Source organism: Manis javanica, chromosome 11 (assembly GCF_040802235.1).
Source record: "Manis javanica isolate MJ-LG chromosome 11, MJ_LKY, whole genome shotgun sequence".
Taxonomy (NCBI): domain Eukaryota; kingdom Metazoa; phylum Chordata; class Mammalia; order Pholidota; family Manidae; genus Manis; species Manis javanica.
Genome location: NC_133166.1, coordinates 31,341,366 through 31,368,839, shown reverse-complemented (window position 1 = coordinate 31,368,839; position 27,474 = coordinate 31,341,366). Strand labels below are relative to the sequence as shown.

General features: G+C 35.0%; 1 protein-coding gene across 5 annotated transcripts in view; it reads left to right on the top strand.

The window, feature by feature from the left end:
- RNF141 (ring finger protein 141) overlaps nt 1-27,474 on the top strand; it is a 69,710-nt gene that overhangs the window by 16,597 nt on the left and 25,639 nt on the right. For 3 of the 5 annotated variants that reach the window (XM_037026323.2, XM_037026325.2, XM_037026324.2), the window contains 4 exons: nt 5,029-5,137; nt 11,599-11,780; nt 16,554-16,661; nt 23,247-26,054. In XM_037026323.2, coding sequence (XP_036882218.1) covers nt 5,029-5,137; nt 11,599-11,780; nt 16,554-16,661; nt 23,247-23,397 — 550 coding nt within the window. In that variant the 3' untranslated portion in view covers nt 23,398-26,054. Of the gene's footprint in view, nt 1-5,028; nt 5,138-11,598; nt 11,781-16,553; nt 16,662-23,246; nt 26,055-27,474 lie in introns of those variants that run through there. The other 2 variants (XM_073216177.1, XM_073216178.1) reach the window with 2 other exon arrangements.

Here is a 27,474-nt window from a genome sequence, read left to right as displayed (position 1 = left end):
TAGCTATCCAGTTTTGCCAGCACCATCTGTTGAAGAGACTCTCATTTTGCCATTGTATGTCCATGGCTCCTTTATCAAATATTAATTGGCCATATATGTTTGGGTTAATTTCTGGAGTCTCTGTTCTGTTCCACTGGTCTGTGGCTCTGTTCTTGTGCCAGTACCAAATTGTCTTGATTACTATGGCTTTGTAGCAGAGCTTGAAGTTGGGGAGTGAGATCCCCCCTACTTTATTCTTCTTTTTCAGGATTGCTTTGGCTATTCGGGGTCTTTGGTGTTTCCATATGAATTTTTGAATTATTTGTTCCAATTCATTGAAGAATGTTGCTGGTAATTTGAGAGGGATTGCATCAAATCTGTATATTGCTTTGGGCAGGATGGCCATTTTGACGATATTAATTCTTCCTAGCCATGAGCATGGGATGAGTTTCCATTTATTAGTGTCCCCTTTAATTTCTCTTAAGAGTGACTTGTAGTTTTCAGAGTATAAGTCTTTCACTTCTTTGGTTAGGTTTATTCCTAGGTATTTTATTCTTTTTGATACAATGGTGAATGGAATTGTTTTCCTGATTTCTCTTTCTATTGATTCATTGTTAGTGTATAGGAAAGCTACAGATTTCTGTGTGTTAATTTTGTATCCTGCAACTTTGCTGTATTCCAATATCAGTTCTAGTAGTTTTGGAGTGGAGTCTTTAGGGTTTTTTATGTACAGTATCATATCATCTGCAAATAGTGACAGTTTAACTTCTTCTTTACCAATCTGGATTCCTTGTATTTCTTTGTTTTGTCTGATTGCCATGGCTAGGACCTCCAGTACAATGTTAAATAACAGTGGGGAGAGTGGGCATCCCTGTCTGTTTCCCGATCTCAGAGGAAATGCTTTCAGCTTCTCACTGTTCAGTATAATGCTGGCTGTGGGTTTATCATATATGGCCTTTATTATGTTGAGGTACTTGCCCTCTATTCCCATTTTGCTGAGAGTTTTTATCATGAATGGATGTTGAATTTTGTCAAATGCTTTTTCAGCATCTATGGAGATGATCGTGTGGTTTTTGTCTTTCTTTTTGTTGATGTGGTGGATGATGTTGATGGATTTTCGAATGTTGTACCATCCTTGCATCCCTGGGATGAACCCCACTTGGTCATGGTGTATGATCCTTTTGATATACTGTTGAATTCTGTTTGCTAATATTTTATTGAGTATTTTTGCAGCTACATTCATCAGGGATATTGGTCTGTAATTTTCTTTTTTGGTGGGGTCTTTGCCTGGTTTTGGTATTAGGGTGATGTTGGCTTCATAGAATGAGTTTGGGAGTATTCCCTCTTCTTCTATTTTGTGGAACACTTTAAGGAGAATGGGTATTATGTCTTCTCTGTGTGTCTGATAAAATTCCGAGGTAAATCCATCCGGCCCCGGGGTTTTGTTCTTGGGTAGTTTTTTGATTACCGTTTCAATTTCTTTGCTCGTAATTGGTTTGTTTAACTTTTGTGTTTCTTCCTTGGTCAATCTTGGGAGGTTGTATTTTTCTAGGAAGTTGTCCATTTCTTCTAGGTTTTCCAGCTTGTTGCATATAGGTTTTCATAGTAGTCTTTAATAATTCTTTGTATTTCTGTGGAGTCTGTCGTGATTTTTCCGTTCTCATTTCTGATTATGTTGATTTGGGTTGATTCTCTTTTTCTCTTAATAAGTTGGGCTAGAGGCTTATCTATTTTGTTTATTTTCTCGAAGAACCAGCTCTTGGTTTCGTTGATTTTTGGTATTGTTTTATTCTTCTCAATTTTGTTTATTTCTTCTCTGATCTTTATTATGTCTCTCCTTCTGCTGACTTTAGGCCTCATTTGTTCTTCTTTTTCCAGTTTCGATAATTGTGATGTTAGACTATTCATTTGGGATTGTTCTTCCTTCTTCAAGTGTGCCTGGATTGCTATATACTTTCCTCTTAAGACTACTTTCGCTGCGTCCCACAGAAGTTGGGGCTTAGTGTTGTTGTTGTCATTTGTTTCTATATATTCCTTGATCTCTATTTTGATTTGTTCATTGATCCATTGATTATTTAGTAGCATGTTCTTAAGCCTCCATGTGTTTGTGAGCCTTTTTGTTTTCTTTGTAGAATTTATTTCTACTTTTATACCTTTGTGGTCTGAAAAATTGGTTGGTAGAATTTCAATATTTTGGAGTTTACTGAGGCTCTTTTTGTGAGCTAGTATGTGGTCTATTCTGGAGAATGTTCCATGTGCACTTGAGAAGAATGTATATAGAGTTCTATAGATGTCTATTAGGTCCATCTGTTCTAGGGTGTTGTTCAGTGCCTGTGTGTCCTTACTTATTTTCTGCCCGGTGGATCTATCCTTCGGGGTGAGTGGTGTGTTGAAGTCTCCTAAAATAAATGCATTGCAGTCTATTTCCCTCTTTAGTTCTGTTAGTATTTGCTTCACATATGCTGGTGCTCCTGTATTGGGTGCATATATATTTAGAATGGTTATATCCTCTTGTTGGACTGAGCCCTTTATCATTATGTAGTATCCTTCTTTATCTCATTACTTTCTTTGTTTTGAAGTCTATTTTGTCTGATATTAGTACTGCAACCCCTGCTTTCTTCTCACTGTTGTTTGCCTGAAATATGTTTTTCCATCCCTTGACTTTTAGTCTATGCTTATCTTTGGGTTTAAGGTGAGTTTCTTGTAAGCAGCATATAGATGGGTCTTGCTTTTTTATCCATTCTATTACTCTGTGTCTTTTGATTGGTGCATTAAGTCCATTTACATTTAGGGTGACTATTGAGAGATATGTACTTATTGCCATTGCAGGCTTTAGATTCGTGGTTACCAAAGGTTCAAGGTTAGCTTCTTTAGTATCTTACTGCCTAACTTAGCTCGCTTATTGAGCTGTTATATACACTGTCTGGAGATTCTTTTCTTCTCTCCCTTCTTATTCCTCCTCCTCCATTCTTCATATGTTGTGTGTTTTGTTCTGCTGGCACTGCCTTTTAATTGAGATGGTAAAGGTTTTCTCTTTAGTCTGTTCAAGTTAGCTAACATTCACTGAGCACATAGTATATGCAAGGCACTCTTCTGAGGGCTAGACATTTCAGCTGAGGCATACAACAGTTACCCAAGTCTTAATGGCAGACCCAGCTCTCCCTAAGTCTGATATTCTTTCCACTATCTCACATTACCTCTCCTTAAACCCAAAAATGGCCAAACAAAATCACCTAGTAGTCTGGGACCACTTATGCATATATAAACTTATAGTCACTATTAATTGTTTAGGGTAGGATGTCTGAACCTTCCTTCTAAATTTTGTGACAGCTGTATTGGATGATAAGAGACATTTTTGGCTAATCATGATGACTAAAGTCTTAAAAGTTAAAGTTATCTTAGAAGATCATGTCTTTTAAGAACACTGGATTTCATTCATTAAAAAACCATGTGTAGATATGTGGATGGATCCTGTATGGATATATATGTAAATTCATAGAAAATAAACTAGAAAGATACACAATGGGTGTCTTGAGAGTTGGTGGACAGGGGAGCAGTGAAGGGAGATTTTACGTTTTAGTATGTATATTTGTGTACTATCTGATCTTTTGTAATAAAAATGTGGTCATGGGCCTTTGAAACCTTTACTTTTTTAGCATTTTACTTTTTTCTGTTTTTTAGAGCATCCAAATGGTAGTTTTGAGGCATTACTTCTGGGACCATATTCTTAGGGAGTAAAATTGGATTGAGAATTTAATAGTATCCTAACAGTGAAATGCTTTTTTATGTTTATTGTTTCAGCTTTTATGAAGAGTGATCAATGACTTTAACTGGAGTGTCTGGGGACTTAATACCTAAAGCTAGACTAACTATAAAATTTTGCCTTTTGGATAAAATGTGTCCTATAAAAGTTTCCACAAGCTAAGCTTACTGTGCAATACAGAGGTGTTGGTAAAGAATATCTTCCTTTTCTTGTAGGAAAGAATGTTTCTGAGTGGATTTGGTTCTTAAAACCAGTTCCCATGGGTCATAGTTGGGCATTTCACAAATACAAAGCTGCCTGAGAACTACAGAGTTAAATCCATACAGAAGCAGCATGGCTTGATAGCTAGAAAACAGAACTGAGAACTGAAACAGCTGAATTACTTTCACTGGCAAACTTTGTTCTCTAGAGCTAGTTGCTTAATTTTCAGTGGCCTCAATTTTTTTAGCTCTAAGTCACTTAGTTCTGAGTGTGATATCTGCACTGGTGCTCAGAGGGAAATGTGAACAATGATAAAAGAGAGCTGCAGTCCTTAAGTATTTCTTTGAACTAATTTAAATTGTTGTTGATGTCATGATATTGTCCTCTTAAAGTGTTAGATTTTTATGTTAGAATCCTGTGGCTCTCTAAATTAAAATTAGTCTGCTAGGGAAAGGAAAGTTGAGCTATATTTAGGATGTCTCAAAATCATTTGTTTGATCCAGTCCCAAATTATCTATAAAAAAAAACCTTTTTCAAAAGGTGTGTTAATGTTGTTTAAAGAAAGAGTCAACCAAGGGCAATATTTTTTCACATTTTATGTACATCTGAGGCAGTAGTCAAAATTTGGATAAGTGAAACTAGCTAAACTCTAAGTGCTGGATTCCCTGGACTTGTTAGAAATTTAAAGACCATTGAGATAATAGATATGACACAAAAAAAAGGGTCATAAATATCATGCCACTATGCTGTTGGGTTTTAAAACTTTGGAAATTAAGTTGTATGTTTACAATCAAAACATTTTTGTCCCTGTTTAAAGAATCTAATTATTAGGCTCAATTTTACTCCCTAAGAATATGGTCCCAGAAGTAATGCCTCAGATACTACCATTTGGATGATCTAAAAAACAGAAAAAAAGTAAAATGCTAAAAAAGTAAAGGTTTTAAAGGCCCATTATTGTTATTTGTCTTGGTGTGTTTTCTTCATATTTCCTTCTCTGTTTTAAAGTGTTTCTTGAATCTGGTTTCATAGCTCCATTATTTATGTGACTTTTTGTAAAATTAATTAATGTCCTTGTCTCTTTTCAGAACTGCTAAAGTGGCTTCTGGCCAGGAAAAACATCTTCTCTTTGAGGTACAACCTGGGTCTGATTCCTCTGCCTTTTGGAGAGTGGTTGTACGGGTGGTCTGTACCAAGGTGAGAGTGATAGAGACTTCCAACTCTGAGCTTAAACTATTTTAGTGTTTAGAACTGCATTTAATAGTGTAATATAGTAGAAATAAATCTCAATAATTTGGTTAACATTTATTTATAAAGTCTTATAAAACATAGTTTTGATATTGTTATTGCCTTCCAGGTTAACTGTTTGAATCTCACTAGTTGTATAATCGCCACATAGCAGATTTTTATAATCATGGAAAGTGTTAGTAATCTCTCATCCTTACCTTTTAACCCCTCTTTGGATTCTAACTAGCTGTGGAATTCTACAGTGATACCCTATGTAGCTCTAAGATGACTCCTTAAAAATTAAAGTTATCTTAGGAGATCATTTCTTTTAAGAACACTAGGTTTCATTCATTTAATAATAATTTAAAAATCCATTAGAAAAGTTTGGAGCTCTTTGTTTCTGGGGGGTTTTTAAAGGAATTTTTAGCTATAGAATAGATTTTCTACCATCAGTACACTGTGTCTCTTAGTTCATCTTTGAAGTTTAGCTAACTGAATATATTAACTATGCTAAAAAATATAATGGTAGCCATCATAGAATATTAGGAAGCCTCATCCACCAATGGAATTAGAACAGGTGGTTCTTAATCTTTTCAAGGACACAGATCTTTTGGTAAAAGTGAAGAAACAAATTCTATTAGGTCTCATATCCCAAGACTGCTGTAAAACAATAAAACTATCCATATGCATATAAACAATAAATTGGGTATTTATGAATACCCTGAATTCTATTCCTCAGCAACCCATAAAGAACTCTTGGATAAAGAGATTTTTTCTTTTTTTTGTCATGGACCCTGGGGGTTACCAAATAATATGCCACATTTCCCCACTGGGTTGATTGTTAGTACTATGCCTTTTTTTTTTTTATTGAAGTATAGTTGATATACAATCTTATATTGGTTTCAAGTATACAACACAGTGGTTCAGCAGTTACCCAAATTTATTAAATCCTCACCCCAACTAGTGTAGCTACTGTCAACATAGAAAGGTGTTACAGAATCATTGGCTATATTCTCCATGCTGTGCTACCATCCCTGTGACCAACATATGATTGAGAATTTTTGTGCCCCTTTGTCCTCACTCTCCCCACCCAGCCACCTCAGTCCCTCCCTCATGGTAATCACCAGTCACTACTATGTTTTAAGCATAGTAGGACTGATGACAGATAGCTGGTCAAATTAGAAGTTCTAATCAATTTGAGTAGAAAAGGAATTCAAGGAGAATTAGAGAAGCAAAGACGGAGAGATAATTCCAGACTTGGTTAAGTGCCTGAAGTTAAATGGCACTTGATTTAAAGAAAATACACAGCCTAGTTTAATACCATTCAGTTGGGTCTACCATGTTGAACATTTGCTTAGTTGATTTTTTTTAAGTCCAAATGTTAAAGAACAATATGATAGCTGCCAGAGAACCATTATTCAAAAACTTTTTGCATTATTCATCACAGAGGTAGCTAATGTAGTTCTAGTGTAGGTAGCAATGTAAGTATATACAATGTATACAAATCACAGTAACAGAATATACATTGAAATACAGCTTCACCCAAGATCATATTTTGTTATTTATACTTCAATTCTTGGGCTCAATAATTGTATACCAACTACATATTCTTCCAATTTTCTGTTTTTGTTTGTTTTTTTATTGGGTTTATATTATATATTTATATTCACTAGGGCTTTTTCACAGTGCTATAAATAAACAGTCCCAGAAGAACTCTGGGTATCTGCAACCTCTGACTTTGCAAAGGAATAACGTAAAGAAGAAATGAACAATTGAGCTAAAAACATGTAAAATCCGTTCAGATAGGCTTGGTATCTCTCACATTATCCCAAAACTGCAAACTTACACTATACCCAAGAAAGGACTAACAATTACCAAAGGGAAAGGGACTGGGGAGGGTGGGTGGGAAGGGAGGGAGAAGGGGATTAAAGGGCATTATGATTAGCACACATAATATAGGGTGGGGGACGGGGAAAGCAGTATAGCACAGAGAAGACAAGTAGTGACTATAGCATCTTAACTATGCTGGTGGACAGTGACCATAATGGGGTATGTGGTGGGGACTTGATAATAGGGGAAGTCTAGTAACCACAGTGTTGCTCATGTGAAACCTGAACATAAGATTGTATATCAATGATACCTTAATAAAAAAAAAATTAACACTGTACATGATCTTTCAGGACTATTTGAAAGTCAACTTTAAAGGGCATATGGGTGAATTTATAACTTCAGTGACAAAGGTTGTTCTTGAAAAACACACATTCTTACTCCTTTTCCTGCCCTCTCCTCCACAGTAATCAGCCGTCTGTTAATTTTACCTCTGTTGGGTTTCACTTCCAGTTTATTTGTCCTCCAGAAGACCGTACCTATAGCTCAGGCCCCTCTTTCTTCTCAACCTATTACCTTGGCTTTTGTGATTAGTCTCTACACCTCCAGGTTTCTCCTAATTCTAATTTATGATGCTGGGAGATTAACCTTTCTAAAGCACAACTCCCATCATATAGATCACTATCCTGCTTAAAATTCCTCAACAATTCCTCATTGGCTACAAAATAGGCCCAGATCTTTAACCTAGCATTCAGTGCCCTCTATAATCTGGCTTCAAACTATCTTTTCTGTTTTATTCACCGCTATCCCCTTTTGTACTCTAGTTTTACCAGGTTTAACCAATTTAAGGCTGTATAACTGTTACTTTCCCACCTCATTGAATGCTTCTGCTCATTGAGTTCCCTCAGCTAGATGTCCATTCCTCTGTTAAATTGTCATCAGCTACAAAATACAAATCAAAGAAAACCCATTCCACAGTTTAAAGAAAAATAATATTTTCTCATTTATGAAGAAATCCTGATAAAAAGTAGCTCCTGGATTGGTTAATAAAAGATCCCTCTGCCCAACTCATTGAGTCAGTATTAGCCCTTCTTATACCTACACTGACAGATGGGATGTGATTACCATGTTGTGTTTAGGTTAGATTTACCAGGATTGACTCCTGAGTAATTTCAGGAAGTGGTAGACAGGAAAACAAAATCAAGGCTCTGCTGGTAATGAAAAGCGGGAATGGGATTTGGGTAATCAGCTAATAGTTTCTGCCACGTCTTTAATTTCTGCATGTCTAAACTTAATATCTCTTTACAGATCTGCTTCAAATACCATCTCATCCATAAAATCTTCCTTAACAGAAATTCTCTTGCCTCTTCTAGGTCCCAAAAGCACTTTATTTGTACTTCAAAATTAAACTCTGTTACAAATAAAATTATTTATTTAGGTTCTTAGCTCCCCTAGTAGAAAGTAAGCTCCTAACAACAAGAGCTCTATCTAGATTCATTCTGTATGTCTTACAGCCCATAGTACTTTTTGCCTGGTATGAACTCAATATATGTTGAGTAAGCAAAAATCTATGGAAGAAATATTCTCAGTTTAAATAACTGGGATAGATTGAAGTTTTCCTTTTTAATTGATGCAGTATAGTACCTAAATTACATTCCCTCCCTATCTTTATTGCGTAAGTATTTAGCTCACATTGAAGAAGGCAGTATAAATTGTAGAAAGCTTTGGGAATATGAATGTATCAGTTTCTGACCCCTTAATTTTTTATTTCCCTTCAGCAAATGCAGAATGTTTAATTTTACTATTAATCAAATTCCAGTTTTCCTCAGTATCTGTTACATCTGTAGTTAAGCATCTTCCTTAAAATAAGATTCTAAATAGAAAAACAAAAGTATTAAAGATACAGCCAATCTGATATTTCATTTGTGTTACTTTTCTTGATTTTTAGATTTACTTGAAAAAAATGTTTTTTGCATTCCTTATGTTCTTTTTGAAAGAATCTATAAGTCAGTTCCTATATTAGAAAAGTAGTTGAAGTTCAATATGAAAAACTGATAGGAGACTTAAATTTCATATTTCTTAATTATTAACAACTTAAGGAACAATTGTGTTATAACCTGTATTTGTAGTAAGACTTTATCTTGACTATGATGATTATCCTCCAACAATATTTAATTCATTATAAAATAATCTAAATGCTGTTTAAATGGAGTATTTTAGGGGAATAACATTAGAAAAATCAATGGGCTAATTAAAATTATGGACTAAGATGGCTGTTAAAAAACTTCATGAATTATATTATTTTCATGCTTCTTGTTACTTAGACTAAGACCTTGAAGTAATCTTTCTCTTTTTCACTCAAACCCCAGAGTGAATCCATAACTGAATCCTGTCAGGTTTCTCTTGAAAATACTTTTAGAATCTGGCCAGTTATCATCATCTCCACTCCTACCACACTGTTTCTAGTGAACATCATCCTGCACTGGGATTATTCCAATAGCCTCCTAACTGGTCTCTCTGCTTCTGCCCCTACCTCCATTCTGTCTAGTCTTAGTACAACAACCAGTCTATTCCACTCATAATCTGAAATGATATCAGATCATATTACTTCTTGGTGCAAAACCATTCAGTGCCTTCCCATGCACTTGGCATAAAAGCCAGAGTCATTGCTGTGATCCACAAAGCCCTATACATTCTGTCCCCACATCACCTGCCAGTACCTCCCTCTCTCATTCTATTCCAACTGCCCTGGGCTCCTGGCTGGACTCCTTGTGATCCTTTCCAGATACACTTCTGCCTAATAGTCTTTGCACTGTCTGTTCTTTCAGCCTGGAAGGATCTGTCCCCTGGATATCCATGATTCTTTCCTGTACCTCTTCCAGTTCTTACATGTCACCTTCTCATGAGGTCTTCCCTATAACCCTCTGGCATTACCTCTCCTCTGTTGAATCTTCTCCATACACTTATTTCCATTTTACCTAATTTGTATTGTATTTGTCTGTCTGTTCGCCCTGCACTGTAACCTCTGTATGGGCAAGGCATTTTCGTCTGCTCTCTACACACTCTGTTACCAGTGCCTAGTGTAGTACACATAGTACTTACAACATTGACATAATGAGTACTCAGTAAATATTTGTTGTATGAATTCTATAATAGTTTCAGTTTGATAAACGTTGCTATTAAATACTAATTTTATATGAATTATTCCCTAATTTCTGCTGAACTATAGAGTTCCAAAGGAAGATGGGCCCAGTTTCTTCAGTTCTGAAAGTCTATTTTGTAAGCCTCTATAAGTTCCTATCACCTTTAATTCTATTTATTTGTTCTCTATCCCCATATAGTTTTTTCTTACAAAGAATCTTACATATTTACATCTCTATAGATTTTACCTTCCCAAAATTCAATTACTTTTCTGATTATTAAAGATGGTTCAACCATTTTTACAATATGGAATCTGATTCATGCTTGTTTCTCAGTTTTTTCTCACCACCTTTTCAATTAGTAGACAATAATACATGTGAGTTACAACTACGATTAATTTCATTTCAAATACTGAAATGTTGCTAAGTAATGTTTTTTTAATGTGTAACTTAACTACTTGATTTTCTCTTATCTCCAGTTCCATTAACACACTTCAGAACCTATTTCATTCACAATTTTAAGGCCCTCTGTCTGTATTTCACCTTGCATTCTTCATTTCTTCCTAAATATTTTCTAATTTTGTTTGTTCCATTTACTTTGATAAGCACTTAATAGGTTTCATTGCTTACTTCTGTTGCCACAGTCTTCCAAACCATCTCCTGTGCTAAGCAAGTCTTTCACATTCCTGAGCTGTCACTGACTACTTAAAATTCTTCATCCAAAAATATTGCGCCCTCAACTCTACTGGCTTTGGTCATTTCAAAAAAGGAATATATGTTCCACTCCATAACTCTCCAAGTCTTATGAGAGCAATATTCTCTCTTCTTATCTATTACCTTGCACTTGTCCCAAATACCTCCTTCCATTAAGAATGTAAGCTAGAGTAGGGAAAGGTACAACCTGTGAGCCACTGATTCCACTTCATATTAAATGAGTTTTTGCTAAAGCTCAAAATAATCTAGTGGGAAAAATTCAACAACTTTTTGTTAGGATTTACTTTAATTAATTTTCTTGTTTTAGTTTGGAAGTTTTGGTATAAAATAGAACTTAAGATATTCAAGAAAGCAATCTGTTGTTTCAGTTATGGTACAATGGCATGTGGTTGTTGGATTCAAACAAATCCTCTAAGAAATTCTTTATGAATTGTCAATTCTGATCTCTAAAATTCATTTAAGTCTGAGAAAGTCACCGGATCTCATCAACTCTAAACAGGATGCCTAATCAACCCTACGGGGCTATTTTGAGTATCAAATGAGACAAATTTGTAAGTACTTTGGAACACACAAATGTAGGAGGTGTGATACGATTCATTGCTTAGACTCTTGCTCTCTTCTCACTAGGTAGTTTGCAAACCTTGAAAACTTCTGTTTCCTAATGTTGGACTCAATATTTGTTCCGCTTTTTTGGGAATAATTCATCAGAGAAATTATCAACTTATTTTTTCATTTTCTTCGTATTTTTAGATTAACAAAAGCAGTGGCATTGTGGAAGCATCACGGATCATGAATTTGTACCAGTTTATTCAGCTTTATAAAGACATCACAAGTCAAGCAGCAGGAGTATTGGCACAGAGCTCCACCTCAGAAGACCCTGATGAAAATTTATCATCTGCAGCATCTTGTCAAGCTAGTTTTTGGATGAGAAGGTATACAAATGCTTAAGTACCATGTTTCTCTTACTTTCTAATATGCAAGCTACTAAATCTCAGTAATATTTTTCCTGGTGCTCTTTCTGACATCTTAGATCACATTACTTTTTGTCTCAGTTGATACTATATCCCAGATCAGTTTTTGGATTATTCTCTGCTTCAAGACATTGTTAGAGTGCCAAATTAAAGAAAAAGTAAAGTGGCTCATATCATGCGATGTTTCTGTCAACCCAGCTTCTATGAATGCACTCTCTACTGTACATGTTTGTGTTTAATGACAAATGATATAGCTACTGCCCCTCCTACAATTAGCATTTAGGTTCTTAGATAGTCAGAGCCCTACAGGTAATTAGGTCCAAGAATTTGGCAAAACCATTCCAGTTTTCCTTACAAATACCTGACTAATTGGAGCATTAAAATTTTTGTGATTTTTTTTTTTATTGAAGTATAGTTGATATACAATATTATATAGGTTTTAAGTATATAACATAGTGATTCAACAGCTATACACATCATTAAATCCTCATCCCAACTAGTGTAGTTACTATCTGTCAACATAGAAGCATGTTACAGAACTATTGACTATATTCTCTGTGGAGCATTAAAATTTTTAATATTGGCTCCAGGACTTGGCAGTCCATTCAGGAATGAGCAAGTAGCTGGTGCACATACTGCATATGCTGAGTTACCAGAAGGAAATGAAGTCAGCCAGAGTTCTGTGTGATGGTGCTTGTTTACTCAGGTTTAATGTATTATTGTTCTTTCTAAAATTTCTTTTCCTTCTCTGTAATGCTTTTGGCATGTGAAAGCACCCACCTGTTGCCATTTGACAACCATGACCATAATTTAAATTTGTAAACACCTCATTGGAAAAAGCCTTACGTGGATCCCAACAAGTTGACATCCTGTCTTAATGTCATGCTCGGTAGACAGCAGCAATCTGTATTGACAGTGTCTTTTACCTTACCTAACAAGAATTCACTTCTGTTTCTCCATTTAAGTTGCATTTTTCTGCTCCATTCTTAACAAATTGGTTTCCAAATACTATGTTGTAGTAAAATTTTACTTTATATTTATCATTTTCTGTTTGTCTTTAATAGGATTGTTTGGTTTCTAGGTTTGGGTTGTACAGTGTTACTGAAATGCCAGATGAGTTTTAGAACAATATAGGCAGTGTCTAGGCTTATCCTTCCTGTGTTTTATAAAGTTAATCTTTCATAGACAAGTATCCGGTATTCTTTTTTTACTTCTCCTTCAGAATGGTGTTTTTTTTATTTTTAAAAGTATTTTGAAAGCTGAGAATAGTATTTACCAGTGTATAAAAGCTTTATGGTAGCAAATGAAAGTAATGCTTTTTTTCTTGTTGCAATTTCTTAATGAAAGAGGTAAGGGTGTTCCTTTGTCATGTGCCCTCAAGACTGGGAAACTCAATACCTGATTGGTAGGTTACGGCTGCTTCTTTCCTTTGTTTTGCTTTTTAGTTACACCCTTGTACATTAGAAAACAGACTATTTACATTAATGTATTTAATGTATACATTAGAAAAGTCTGTTCATAGAAAAACAGACTTTTCAAGTTGAAGGGGATCTTAAGAGGTATTAAGAGGTATTTATTTGGTTGAACCTCACATTTGATGTATATTTCTACTAGTGGTTTACATTTATTGAGTCCTTATAGGGTGTTAGCCATTATAGTGAGCGTTTTACATTTATAAACTCATTAAAGCTCACAACACCCCCCATGGGAATACAATTATTGGTCCCTTTCACATGAAGAGCCTGAGGTTTAGACATAAAGTGATGTGGCTAGAAATTAGCCTAGCTGAGATTCACATTCAGGCCTGTCTGGCAATATAGCCATGCTCCTAACCTTTGCCATTACTACCATCTGGTACATAAAGATCCTGTACTACAATTATTAAACTTTTATATTCAGTGATTTTAAGAAGGAACTTGAGATTCTATCAGCTCCAAGATGGTGTCACTGCTGCTAATCCACAGATAACACTTTGATTAGTAAGATTCTTACTACATTTAGCCAAGCGGTAATCCAGTTTGCCTTGAACACCTGCAGTTATATGGGATTCACTGCCTTAGAGAAGCAAGCCTTTTTATACATAAATAGCTCTAGTCACTATGACATTTTCCCTTTTTTATTAAATTCCTCAGAGTAGCCAAAATCTGGCTTTCTTGAGGCAGCACACCACAGATTTTGGAACCAAATTACCTGTGTTCAAATCCTGGCTCTACTCCTGTGGACTTTGGATAAGTTATTAAACTTTCTTTCCTCATTTTCCTCTTTTAAAAGAAAATGATAACAATAATATCTGCTTCATAGTACTCTTGAGAGAGTTAAGTGAGTCAATATATGTAAAATGCTTAGAACAATGCCTGGCATATAATATGAGTTAACTATCAGTATTATTAAATTATTACTATATTCTACTTATTTTTGTGGCAGTGCCTTCTGGAAGTCCACCAAATAAATCTGTTCTCTCTTCCAGCCCTTCAAATATTTGAAAATAGTAATCAAATTCTCACTGAGCTTCTGTTCTCTAAGATAAGCATCCCCAATTCCTTTGGCCTTTGTTCAAATAGGTCTCTTCTACATCCCAGAGACTTTCCTGAATGATCCTTTATCTATCAATATATCTTTCAGGATAGGGGGCATAGAACTGAATACTCTACGAGGGATCTAACAAGGACAAATAGAGCAAGACTCTCCTTCCTTTCCCTGTACTGCTAGGAAGGTAACAAGAAAATCACATGAACACTGCACAGGTTCCACTGGCTGCTTCTATCTCCTGTTCTTTCTTTGACCTCTATCAGGAATGCAGTTCTTCATGGCCCTCTACTCCTCACTTTTAAACTCTAATCTTCAGAACTTTGTCATTTTTTTATGAATTTAATTATATTCTCTGCTACTGACACCCAAGTCAGTATATATGTATATATGTACACACATATCTCTTTAGATATAAGTTGTAAGCTCCTCAAAAGCAGAGATTCCAGTTCATCTGGGTCAAGCATAGTACATAGCACCCTCTGAAAGGCACTTAAATGTTGAGTTGAACTTATACAAAAAAATTAAATACGTATTAGATCCACATCATTCTACATTTTCATGCAATTTCTCCATTTCAATTCAGTGGCTGCCTTTTGCCCATGACAAAAGCATAACATTTCATCTATTACCACATCCTGATGATTTGTTTCTGTAATACTCCTTAGACCAGGCCCTAATTATCTCCCAGGTTAACTGCTGAAATATGGATGTAGCTGGTTTTCCTTCTTCTAAATAGTCTCTCATACTGCACTCCTAATTAATCTTCCTAAGTATTATTTCAGTGGGGTTCACTTTCCCTTTTGATCAAACTCTGATTCTAGTTTGTCTATCAGAACAAGTTTAAATTTATTATTTAGACATTTAATGACCATATTATCTCTGCTATATTTAATCAACCCTTTCATTCTTCTCCCTGCCACATAATGCCAGCCTCCTTGTTACACATATACCCACACACAAGCAGAGGCTTTTTTTTCTAACTGCAGTTTTGTTTATTCATCTAGAATGTCCTGTCAAAGTCCTATCATTTTCTACCACATCTTTCCAACAAGTTTGAAATATACTCATTTCTTCCTTCTTTACTTAGCACTTACTACATGTGATGCACATTTGACATTTGCTTTTATTCTGTTTTATGTTCAAATTGAAATTTTAAGGTGCTATCTCATCTTATATTCAGTGTTATAAGTACAGCAGGGAATAAAGATATGTTAGAGAGAGCTCCTACCCTTAATAAGCTTATAGTCTAGTGATTATACTTTGAAACATTGAGTTTTTGTATAATTATAAAAGTAATGAATGAAGATTGGTGAAGAAAACCTAAAAACTGCAGAACAGCACAAAGGTAAAAGCAAATTAAGATCACTTCAGGAAACATTTATTGAGAACCTAAGACAAACTCCCTGTATTCAAAGAGCTTACAGTTTATGGATAGACCAACCAATAAACAGCCAGTTTTAGTGCAATATTTAAGTCCTTTAATTAAGGCAAATTAAGGTTTGGAGAGCAGAGAGAAGATGATATTTAGAGCTGAGTTAGAGGTTGGAGTTTACCAACCTCACAAAGGCATTCCAGGAAAGGAAAACACTACATGCAAAGGCACATGGCTCATTGAGGGGCAATCCAAATTGTGACCAGAGTAGAAGGTTCAGCATCTGTCTTCTTCCCAAGATGAAACAGCTGCTTAAGGATAGAGACTTTGCTTTCTAATTCTTTGGTATTTCCTATATCACATGCCACTTAAGACTAAGCCATTCTTTCATTTATATGCCCACTGTCAGCATCAGCATCATAATGATAATGCCCTAATGGCAAAGTCCACATTTTAGAGAGCTTTGTGTCCTGAATGGTGAATAAATCATATATTGGTTGAACTTGTTTATATAAATTCAATATTATTAAAATGGGCTAAGTTATTTTCAGAAAGACTGGAATATTTCCAGCTTTTGTCTGTATTTTCTTTTTAACCATCACAGAATTGTCTTTTATCCAGTCTTTATGAAATTTGTCCCTGTTAGTACTTCTTCCTTAATATATTTGCTATCCCTAAAAGATATGTTAATTTACTTTGATTTTGCACAAGTCATATTGTGCTTTATACTGAGGGCACATAGATTTATAATGCTTTTTCAGGCAGTGGAAATAAGGTTTACAGTATAATGACAGTAGAGACTATCATTGCTCCAGCTCAGTTCCCCACTGCAGGGTGAAGCAGCTGACTGATGAGGAGGAATGCTGTATCTGTATGGACGGTCGAGCTGACCTCATCCTGCCTTGTACTCACAGCTTTTGTCAGAAGTGCATTGATAAATGGTAAGTTATTTGCTGCCTTCAGGGATAGGCAAAGGGTAAATGGGAGAGTGTGTAAGTGTGTATGAAGTGCTTAAAGTAGATATGAATAAGCTTCGAAAAATACAGAAATACTGTAGTTAAGAGATTTTTGCTTAGTACTCTAAATTTTATGACATACCTTCTACTGGTTAAAATATTTTTATTTTTGTACCGAAAGTTTATAAAATGTGGGATGTAAATTAACTTTTGGCAATTTACTTTTGTTCTAAGGAAATTTGTGCCTGACTTGAATCTAGAATCATATGTCTCCCTTTTTCTTCTATTTTTCTCCTCATTTCTACATTCTTCCTGTATATATGGTTAGAAGGAATAATATGAATCCTTGACTATTTAATATTGGACCTGGAGATCAGCTAGTCAAGCTCATTATTTTACAAAATAAGAATCAAGCATTTAGGAAAATTTATAACTGACATACAATAAAGTACATATATTTTAAGTAAAATTTGATGTATTGATATATGTACACATCCATAAAAACCATTATCACAACTGAGATAAAAACAAATCCATCACCCCCAAAAGTTACCTTGTGCTCCACTATAAAATCTCCTTCTTACCCCTTACTTCCAGTCCTGGATAACTACTAAGGTGCTTTCATCTCTATAAAATAATTAGCATTTTTTAGAATTTTTATAAATGGAATCATATAGTATGTACTCTTTCTGTCTGGCTCTTTCACTCAATATAATTATTTTGAGATTTATCCATGTTGTAGCATGTATCAATACAATAGTTCCTTTTTATGGCTGAGAAATACTAATTATATGGATATGCCACAGCTTATTTATCCATTCACCTGTTGATGGACATTGGGTTGTTTCCAATTTTTGGCTCTTATAAATAAAGCTGTAAATTAGTGGACAAGTCTTTTTATGGACATATATCTTGTTTTTTTCTTGGGTAAAGACCTAGAATTAGAATGGTTTTACTATATGGTATGTATATGTTTAACTTTTTAAGAAATTGCCAACTTGCCGACTGTTTTCCAAAGTGGTTGTACCATTTCACCCTCCCACCAGTAGTGGTAAGAGTTCCAGCAATTCCACAATCTTTCCAGTATTTGGCATGGTCAGTGCTTTTAATTTTAGTCATACTAATGATGTGTAGTGTTATCTCATTGTGGTTTTAATCTGTATTTTCCTGCTCACTGATGATGGTGAGCATCTTTTCATATGCTAATTTACCATCTGCATGTCTTCTATGGTGAAGAGTCCATTCAAATCTTTTGCCCATCTCTTTATTAGATTGTTTTTGTGTTGAGTTTGAGAGTTCTTCACGTATGATGGATATATGTCCTTTACCGGATACATGGTTTGCAAATATTTTCTCCCACTCTGTGATGTGTTTTTTCATTCTCTTAAGAATGTCTTTTCAAAGAAAACTTTTCTGTTTTGATGAGGTCCAATTTATCAGACTGTTAGTGATTTTACTGTCATATCTAAGAAATATTTGTCTAACTCAGGTCACAAAGGTTTTCTTCTATTTCCTAAAAGTTTTGTAGTTTTGGGATTTTACATTTATGTCTGTAATCCATTTTGTATATGGTATGAGATAAAAAGATAAAATTCTTTTTGTTACATATGGTTATCTAGTTGTTCCAGCAAATTTTACTGAAAAGACAATCTTCTCTTCACAAACACAGTATATTTCTCCCTTAATTTAGGTCTTCTTTAATTTCTTTAATCAATTTTTGTAGTTTTCAGTATTGCATATGTTTTATTTCTAAGTATTTTATATTTTTATGCTGTTCCAAATGGTATTATTTCAGTTTCTGGCTGGCTGTTGCTAGTAAGTAGAAATACAATAGATTTTTGTATGTCAATCTTGTATCCTGCAATCTTACAAAACTCACTTATTCTGAGAGCTTTTTTCTAAATTCAGTAGGATTTTTCTGAATGTCTGAACATCATTTTTCAAAGGTCTTTTTTACTGGATATAGAATTCTGGACTGATAGTATTTTTTTCTTTTAGTACTTAAATGATGTTTTTCCAGCCTCATTTTTCTTGTGTTGTTTTCTATGATAAATCTGTAATGTGCTTTTTTTTCCTTTGGCTGCTTGTGAGGTTTCTTTTTAATTTATCAGTGGTTTTGAGCAGTTTGATGATAATATGTCATAATCAAAAAAGTAGATTTTTTCATGTTTATTGAGCTCCTTGGATTTGTAGGTTTATAGTATCAATTTTGGAAAATATTCAATCATTATTTTCTCAAATATTTTTTTCTATTCTCTCCCTTTTCTTTCTGGGATTCCAGGTACATATATATATATATTAGACCACCTGAAGTTTTCCCACAGCTCACTGCTATTTTCCTTTTTTTCTTTTTTGAGCCATTTTCTGTTTTACTTTGGATAGGTAATATTGCAGTGTTTTTTCAAATTCATTAATCCTTTTTCTGCAAATGTTATTAACTTGTCATTAATCCCATCCAGTGTATTTTTTACTTAAGATATTATAGTTTTCATCTCTAAAAGCCTGATTTTTTTTTCATATATTCCACATCTCTTAATATGCTTGTTCTTTCCTCTAGCTTTTTTTTTTTTAAGATAAACATATGGTTATCATAACCTTTATTTTCTTGTCTGCTAATTGTAACATCCTTGGTTTTGATTGATGTTTCTCTTCATTTTGGGTTGTTTCTACTGCTTCTTTTTACTCCCGATAATTCTTACCGAGTGCCAGACATTGTGACTTTTACCTTTTTGGGTACTGGATATTCTTGTATTCCTATAAATAACTTTAAGCTTTGTTCTGGAACATAGTAACTTAGAAACAGTTTGATCCTTTTGGGTCTTGCTTTTATGATTTCATAGACAAGACCAGAGCAGTTTAGAGCCAGTTATGCCCCACTAATGAGGCCCCACTTTATTCAATAGTCCATGAATTCTGAGGTTTTTCCAGTCTGACTGGTGGGAATAGACAACATCCCAGGCCCTGTAGCTTTGGGTACTGTTCCCTCAAATCCTTTCTGGTGATTCTTCATCCTTGAGTAGTTTCTTCCACCTGTACACAATGATCATTACTCTGCTGAATATATTCTAGGGGGACCTTTGGAAGATTTTGGAGTTTTTTTCCTTGTGCAGGTTTCTCCACTTCAGTACTCTGCCCTGTGAACTCTAGCTGCCTTAGCCCCCTAGGATTCTCAGCTCTGTCTCTCCCTTCAACTCATGGAGTCTGCCAGGCTCCATCTAAGTTTCCCCTGCTTGCTTTATGGCCTGACAACTGTCAAGGCAGTAAGCTGGGCAATTACAGGGCTCACTTTTGCTTCCCATCTCTCAGGGATTATCACCCTTTATCATGTGATGTCCAATTCTGAAACCATTGTTTCATGTACTTTGTCCTGTGTTTTAATTGTTTTAAGTGGAAAGGTAAATCTAGTCCCTATTGGCGAAAAAGCAGAAGGTGTTTAAAAATCATGACTTTTGTGCACAGAAGAGCATACATAATTATCTTGGAAAATGTCTCTGAGTAACCAGAAATGAGTCTGAATAATATAAAAGCTCTAGGCTTTCACATTTACTTTTTGGAACAGATTTCTAAATTTCTGCACCAAAGCCAAGCAGCAATTGATATAATATAATTACTTTGGTAATTTCACTGAGAGGTGAAGAAAAAAACATTTTCTCTGCATGACATGTTTCTGGCTCAAATATGGCATTTTTGAAATTTCCAAAATAATGTTTGACAAGACCAAAAAACCCTCTGGAAAACATAATCTTATTTAAATATTCAAAAAACATAATCAGAAAAATTATTCTGCATGTAAAGTTCATCTTTTATTTTAAATCTTGAATGCTTCCATTCTGTTGTTTGTAGCAGCAAAGGGCAGGAAAAAACCTAAATGTCCTTCTGTAGAAAACTGATTAAATGAATTATGGCCTATCCATATGGTGTATGTTTAAAAAGAACAGACAGCTCTAATATGTGCTGATACATAATATAACAACAAGATATATTGACAAGTAAAAAGAGCAATGATGTATACATATACCCAATCTTGAACATGCTTAGTCTACCTCTAGAAGACTATATAAGAAACAGGTTCACACTATATTCAGAAAGACTATATACAGAAACAGTTGTTGCCCTGGGGATAAGAATTAAAGATTGGGATGAGAAGGAGAGATTTGTTTTTCACTGTATACTTTTATACTGTTTACTTTTTTTTTTTTTTTTGAGAGGGCATCTCTCATATTTATTGATCAAATGGTTGTTAACAACAATAAAATTCAGTATAGGGGGGTCAATGCTCAATGTACAATCATTAATCCATCTCAAGCCTAATTCTCGTCAGTCTGCAATCTTCTGAAGCATAATGAACAAGTTCTTACATGGTGAACGAATTCTTACATAGTGAATAAGTTCTTACATGGTGAACAGTACAAGGGCAGTCATCAAAGAAACTTTCGGTTTTGATCACGCATTATGAACTATAAACAATCAGGTCAAATATGAATATTCGTTTGATTTTTATACTTGATTTATATGTGGATCCCACATTTCTCCCTTTATTATTATTATTTTTTTAATTTTTAATAAAATGCTGAAGTGGTAGGTAGATGCAAGATAAAGGTAGAAAACATAGTTTAGTGCTGTAAGAGGGCAAATGTAGATGATCAGGTGTGTGCCTGTAGACTATGTGTTAATCCAAGCTAGACAAGGGCAGCAAAACATCCACGGATGCAGAAGATTTCTCTCAAAGCAGGGGGCGTGAGGTTCTGAGCCTCACCTCTGTTGATCCCCAGTTTCTCACCTGATGGCCCCCCTGCGATTGTGCCTGTGTTAGGTTGTTCCTCCCTTGAGGAATCTTACCCGTCTCTGGCTAACCAGTCATCTTCCGGGGCCATACAGGGAAATGTAAAGTTGGTAAGTGAGAGAGAAGCCATATTGTTTGAAAAGGTTAGCTTTTTACTTCTTTGCAGATTTATGCCCTGTGGCTTCTATGCTCAGCACTTGTCTCGAAGTATCTTTACCACCTGGAGGAATTATGATACTCAGTAAATTCGATATGAGGCATGAATTCTATTTAAGGGTTATAATTAGGAGGGAAGAAGAAAAGCTATAGAGGTAGCAGACGGAAGAAAACATGGGAGGATTGATTATTTCTTTGACATATCTTCTTGTAGAGTACCTTAAGTATGTCTAGGTTTTAAACTACTAACTAATTTGCACACACATATTAACATAATAGGAATACGGTGACATAAACAGAGCAAATCTATAATTACCATCCATCTCCAGTGAAGCCAAGAAAACCATTTAGGCACCCTAGGCATTTGTGAAAATTTCTCCATGATATGATGGATATTGTCCAACTGTACTTGAACAGTCTGAGAAAAATCAGACAAATTAAAGCAGCCCATTTCTGGGATCTGTTCACCTCCCATATATCCTTTTAACCATAGATAGTCTATAGTAATAAGATTTTGGAGTGCTACAACTTGCACCCCTCCCAACTCCTGGTTGAGTTCCAACAGTACAGATCCGGTCAAATTCGTTGTCTCACCGTATGCACATGCCAGCCTAGACATCTCCCTCCTCATTCCAATGGCAAGTCCAGGAAACGGTGGGGTGGACGCAGCCGTGACCGCAGCATCGCCCGGATCCCTGTGGAGGCTTTTTTTTTTTTTTTTTTTTGAGAGGGCATCTCTCATATTTATTGATCAAATGGTTGTTAACAACAATAAAATTCAGTATAGGGGGGTCAACGCTCAATGTACAATCATTAATCCATCTCAAGCCTAATTCTCGTCAGTCTCCAATCTTCTGAAGCATAACGAACAAGTTCTTACATGGTGAACGAATTCTTACATAGTGAATAAATTCTTACACGGTGAACAGTACAAGGGCATTCATCACAGAAACTTTTGGTTTTGATCATGCATTATGACCTGTAAACAATCAGGTCAAATATGAATATTCGTTTGATTTTTGTACTTGATTTATATGTTGATCCCACATTTCTCTTATTATTATTATTATTTTTATTTTTAATAAAATGCTGAAGTGGTAGGTAGATGCAAGATAAAGGTAGAAAACATAGTTTAGTGCTGTAAGAGGGCAAATGTAGATATCAGATGATCAGGTGTGTGCCTATGGACTAAGTATTAATCCAGGCTAGACAAGGGCAGCAAGAAATCCACGGATGCAGAAGATTTCTCTCAAAGCAGGGGGGGTGAGGTTCTGAGCCGCACCTCTGTTGATCCCCAAATTCTCACCTGATGGCCCCCCTGCGACTGTGCCTGTCTTAGGTTGTTCCTCCCTTGAGGAATCTTACCCGTCTCTGGCTAACCAGTCATCTTCCGGGGCCATACAGGGAAATGTAAAGTTGGTAAGTGAGAGAGAAGCCATATTGTTTGCAAAGGTTAGCTTTTTACTTCTTTGCAGATTTATGCCCTGTGGCTTCTATGCCCAGCACTTGTCTCGAGGTATCTTTACCACTGTTTACTTTTTTAAAAGCCATGTACATGTATTACTTTTCAAACAAATCTGTTTTTTAAAAAAAAGAAAAGAAAGCAAACTGTTCTTTGACTTCTCTAACAGGAGTGATCGACACAGGAATTGCCCTATTTGTCGCCTACAGATGACTGGAGCAAATGAATCGTGGGTAGTGTCAGATGCCCCCACTGAAGATGATATGGCTAGCTATATTCTTAATATGGCTGATGAGGCCGGCCAGCCCCATAGGCCATGACCTTGGGGTGAAGGTCTTCTGATGCTGTTATGGTCATGGGGAAGGAATTCAGGGATGCTGTTGCACAAACACAAAGAAATCGATTTTCCCACCCTCTTATTTTTGCTATTCTGACATTTTTCCCTATTTATTTTAGTTAACTCTTCATGTCTTCCACTCATAGTAAACTAAAATTTGCTACTGTATAAGACATATTTTCCTATTATTTATCTGTTCTACTATATATTTAGAACTAACTGCTCTTGAATCCTTTGCTGAGGTAGCAGCAACATTTTCAGAGGCTTCTGAAGCACTGCCATTTTTCAGGGCAGGAATATTATGGAATCTGTTAGGTTTAAAACAAACTTTGAATGTTAGAAAATTGTTGCCATCTGAGAGAAAATTCTAACTGACTGAAAATGTAAAATAAAGTGCATGTTACTACTTAAATTAGTCTTTTTGCTGGATCTAAGGAGTATATATGCCCCCTTGTGGTTAATTATTGCTCCTTTAATAATTTTTACTTGAAATGATTCACAATTACTTCATAACTTTAGCAGTGTGTTTTGGAACTACATGTGTTTTGGAACTACATGTGCTTTTTACTTAAAAGTCTTTTCTTCCATGCTATATAATTTGGGTGAGGACTATAAAGTTGGGCATGACTTTGCCTTGTAAATGGATTTCTCCTGAGAAATCTTCCTTGCTGTCCTGGAAATACTTCCCCAAAGCTGAGAACTGTTCTAAATAGCTTGTGATAATGCTCATGATCTTGGAGTTTTAGAAGGAAATTTTTCTTCATCACAGATCCTAAATTTTATGTTTCCAAATTTGATAAGTCATTAAGTATTGGTTTATGGTGCTTTTATTTTCTTAACTTGAAGGCATCTTCCAGAGGTCTCAAAATCCTCAAATTAGAAAATAGAGTACAGCCTTTTAATCATATGTACAATAAGCACCTCTGAAAAGTAAGAGATAATTTGGCCTTCTTACTGTTTCACTGTACTTTGGATACACTGAAGTACACTTTTTCAGAGTATAGTCATAGTGGAATTATGATATTAAGTGGTACTTGAACCATTTAAAAAAAATTTTTCTTATAAAGTAAAATTTTGTTTTATGTTAAACATTACCTTTTCAGCATACAGCAAAACTAGGGCCTAATGTCTCCTTTAAAAAGTATGTTAACATTCCATGTAACTTTTCTGACTTACTATTGGTTAAATTGGAAATATTACTATTTTTCTACAGTACCAAAGTGCACAATTTAAGTTGCTGCTTAATGATGGCACAGTTTTTGAATACTAGGATTTTAATAGGTGCAAATTAAAAATTAATTTCTAGGAAAAATGTCTGACCAAAGGTAGCTTGATTTTATCCCCAAAATAATGGTAACTTATTGGTTGCCATTTATGATGAGGGAAGCTCAGTACTAAAGAGGTAATACTCACTATGGATGTTGATTCAAGCAGAGTTCTGGGGGCTCTGTCATACCAACCTGGAAATGTACTTGATGGTTCTGTAACCTTGAGAAAGTCCCTTCCACTGGTTTGTAGGTGCCTGCTTTAGGAACGGAGGTTTTCTCTCTGGTTTTTACACTTTATTTCAGCAGTAGAGCCTTTTTTCTTTTTTCCAAAAGCTCACTCAGAACCCCTATGTGGACGTGCTCCATGCATGTACATACACACTCTATCCACTATGTAAAAGTCATATTTTATTAATAAAAATTTCCTCATAGAAACTTCATATAGTAAATATTATAAAGTCACCAATGAAATTATGTGTTAATGCATTGATGATACCCAGTATATTAGAGTTTGGTGAGTAACACAGTTACATGATGGGAGTTGATTTTTAGGTAATTTTTTTCCTCCAGGGATTCTTAGTATTCCTTGGGACATACTTTGAAAATCTTGGGACAGATGTTACCTGAGATCTTTTCTAGTTCTCAGATTTTAAGTTGTTCTTTTGGATTAGTCTTACTAAATCTAATTCAGATTCTTTAAGAATGTTTCTGAAAATTAACAAAGTTGTTTTATAGATTTTTGGATCTTTCCAGTATGGCTAATGATTTTATGCCCCAGAATTCTTCAATGAATTATGCCTTTCAAAAAATTATTTGACAGTGAGCCCAGCAACTTGACACTGCTCAAACCTTTTTATTTTCCAATATAAGCTCCAAGATACTAACTGATCTACCGTGAAATATAAAGTGTTTTTATTAGCCTTTTCAAATAAATGAGCACAGTTTTTTGCTCACTTCACTAAACTGGGTGATAATTCTTTAGCTGTGAGTATTAGGTAGGTCTATAATAATAAAAGTTGTAAAAGTTGTAAATTTGTTTAAATGGATGCATTGTACACTTTTTGTATTCTGTACAGCTTTGTCTTTTTTAAATGTGAAGTACTTAAATGCACTTACTATGATGGGAAATATAATGTGTGCCTTCTAGGATTTGTGCAATGGTTTCATGAACTCTAAGGAATTTGTTTTATAAGTTATAAAGTTTTCCCTATCCTAACTCAATAGCAAAATGTTTACTCATAATGCTGTATAACTTTAGCTTGAGAAAATGGATTTTACTATTTACTGACTTTAGAAGTTGAGAATAATAGTATCTGTTTTATTCTTAGGACAGACTGATACATTGTGCAATAAATAATCTTTAGCAAGTAAATTTTAGCGAATTGCAAAGATTTTTTTACTTATGTAGTTTCACATTCTTATACACTAGATGTTTATATTTGTACTGTGTTCCGGGGATGGGATGTTTGTGTGTTATGTTCTAAAATTCATTTCAAACTGGACTCGATTTCTTTATACCTAATATATATCTAGGTTATAAGGCTGCTTGAAAATACCTCTGGTTCAGTGATTTATAACATTGGTAAGTTGGCTTCATTAAAAGGCAGTCCAAAAAAATTTGCATTTTTTAACTGATTTTTTCATTAAGTCAGGCTTACTTCTCTACCCAGGAGTAGGAAAATTACTTTGGATATTAGGGAAATCAGCTGATCACCCACATTTATGACCAGCAACACAATGACAATATAATATAAACAGTAGACAACAGAGTCATTTGTATGCATGTCGTTTTACCCTATTGGACAGTGAAAATAACTGAAAAAATATTCTACCCTATAGTAGTTTTAATAGTTATCTTATAAAATTATTTCTAAGATAAAAGAACATAATTGGAGAAGCATGTTAGAATCTTAGTGTGGAGAAGAAGAAAACCATTAATAAGAAGGAGTAGCAATTTATAATTAAAGGTACTGATAGATATCAACCTGGAGAAGTACCAAGAAGATATGTTGGTATCCAAAGACTTGAAAGCCTCCTCAGAAACATATTTTGATAATCTTACAATTATTTATAGGCTTACCCTCTGGCATCATCTATCTTTCTAATAAAATATTTAGAGGTTGAGGGTGTAAAAATTTCCAAGGAATTATGTTTACCTGATTAGTATTCCTTTTATTGCAGTTAGTTATGCTTGATCTTTATAGTATAGTTCAGGTATAGAGTGCTTTGGTCTAGTACCTTCACCATCAACTACTCTCTACAAACCCAGAAAAAGAGGAATATTGTTTCACCAGTATAGCACTCAGAATCAAGTAAAGAGCCAGAAGGTTGTGCTTTCAACTCTGCTTTAACCCAATATAAGAGACAGCAATGGCCCCAGACAGGCCTTGATAAATACCAACCCAGAGCTGTGATTTGTTTTCATGTGGCAAAAAGAGCAATAACATTGCTCATTTCAACAGTGCAGTTTGAAGAAACACATAATGTGAACTTGAGCCTTTTAAAGAGATAACATGCCTCAACCACTATTATTTTAGAAGCATGAGCTAGTATACAGTTGCCTTTGATTCCAACTGTGAACACACACACAAAAATAGGAATTCACCCCACAAAAGGGCCAGTTGGTACAATGATGTAATGAAAGTGCAAAGTGCTATAGAAAAGGTGTCTGAAAATTTTGCTGGACAGGTAAAATCCAATGAGTGTTGGCTGAAAAGACTAAAATAATACCCAGGGAAAAGGAAATGAACATGTATAGCTTTGCTCCTGAACTGTAACAGGGCAGAAGTTAG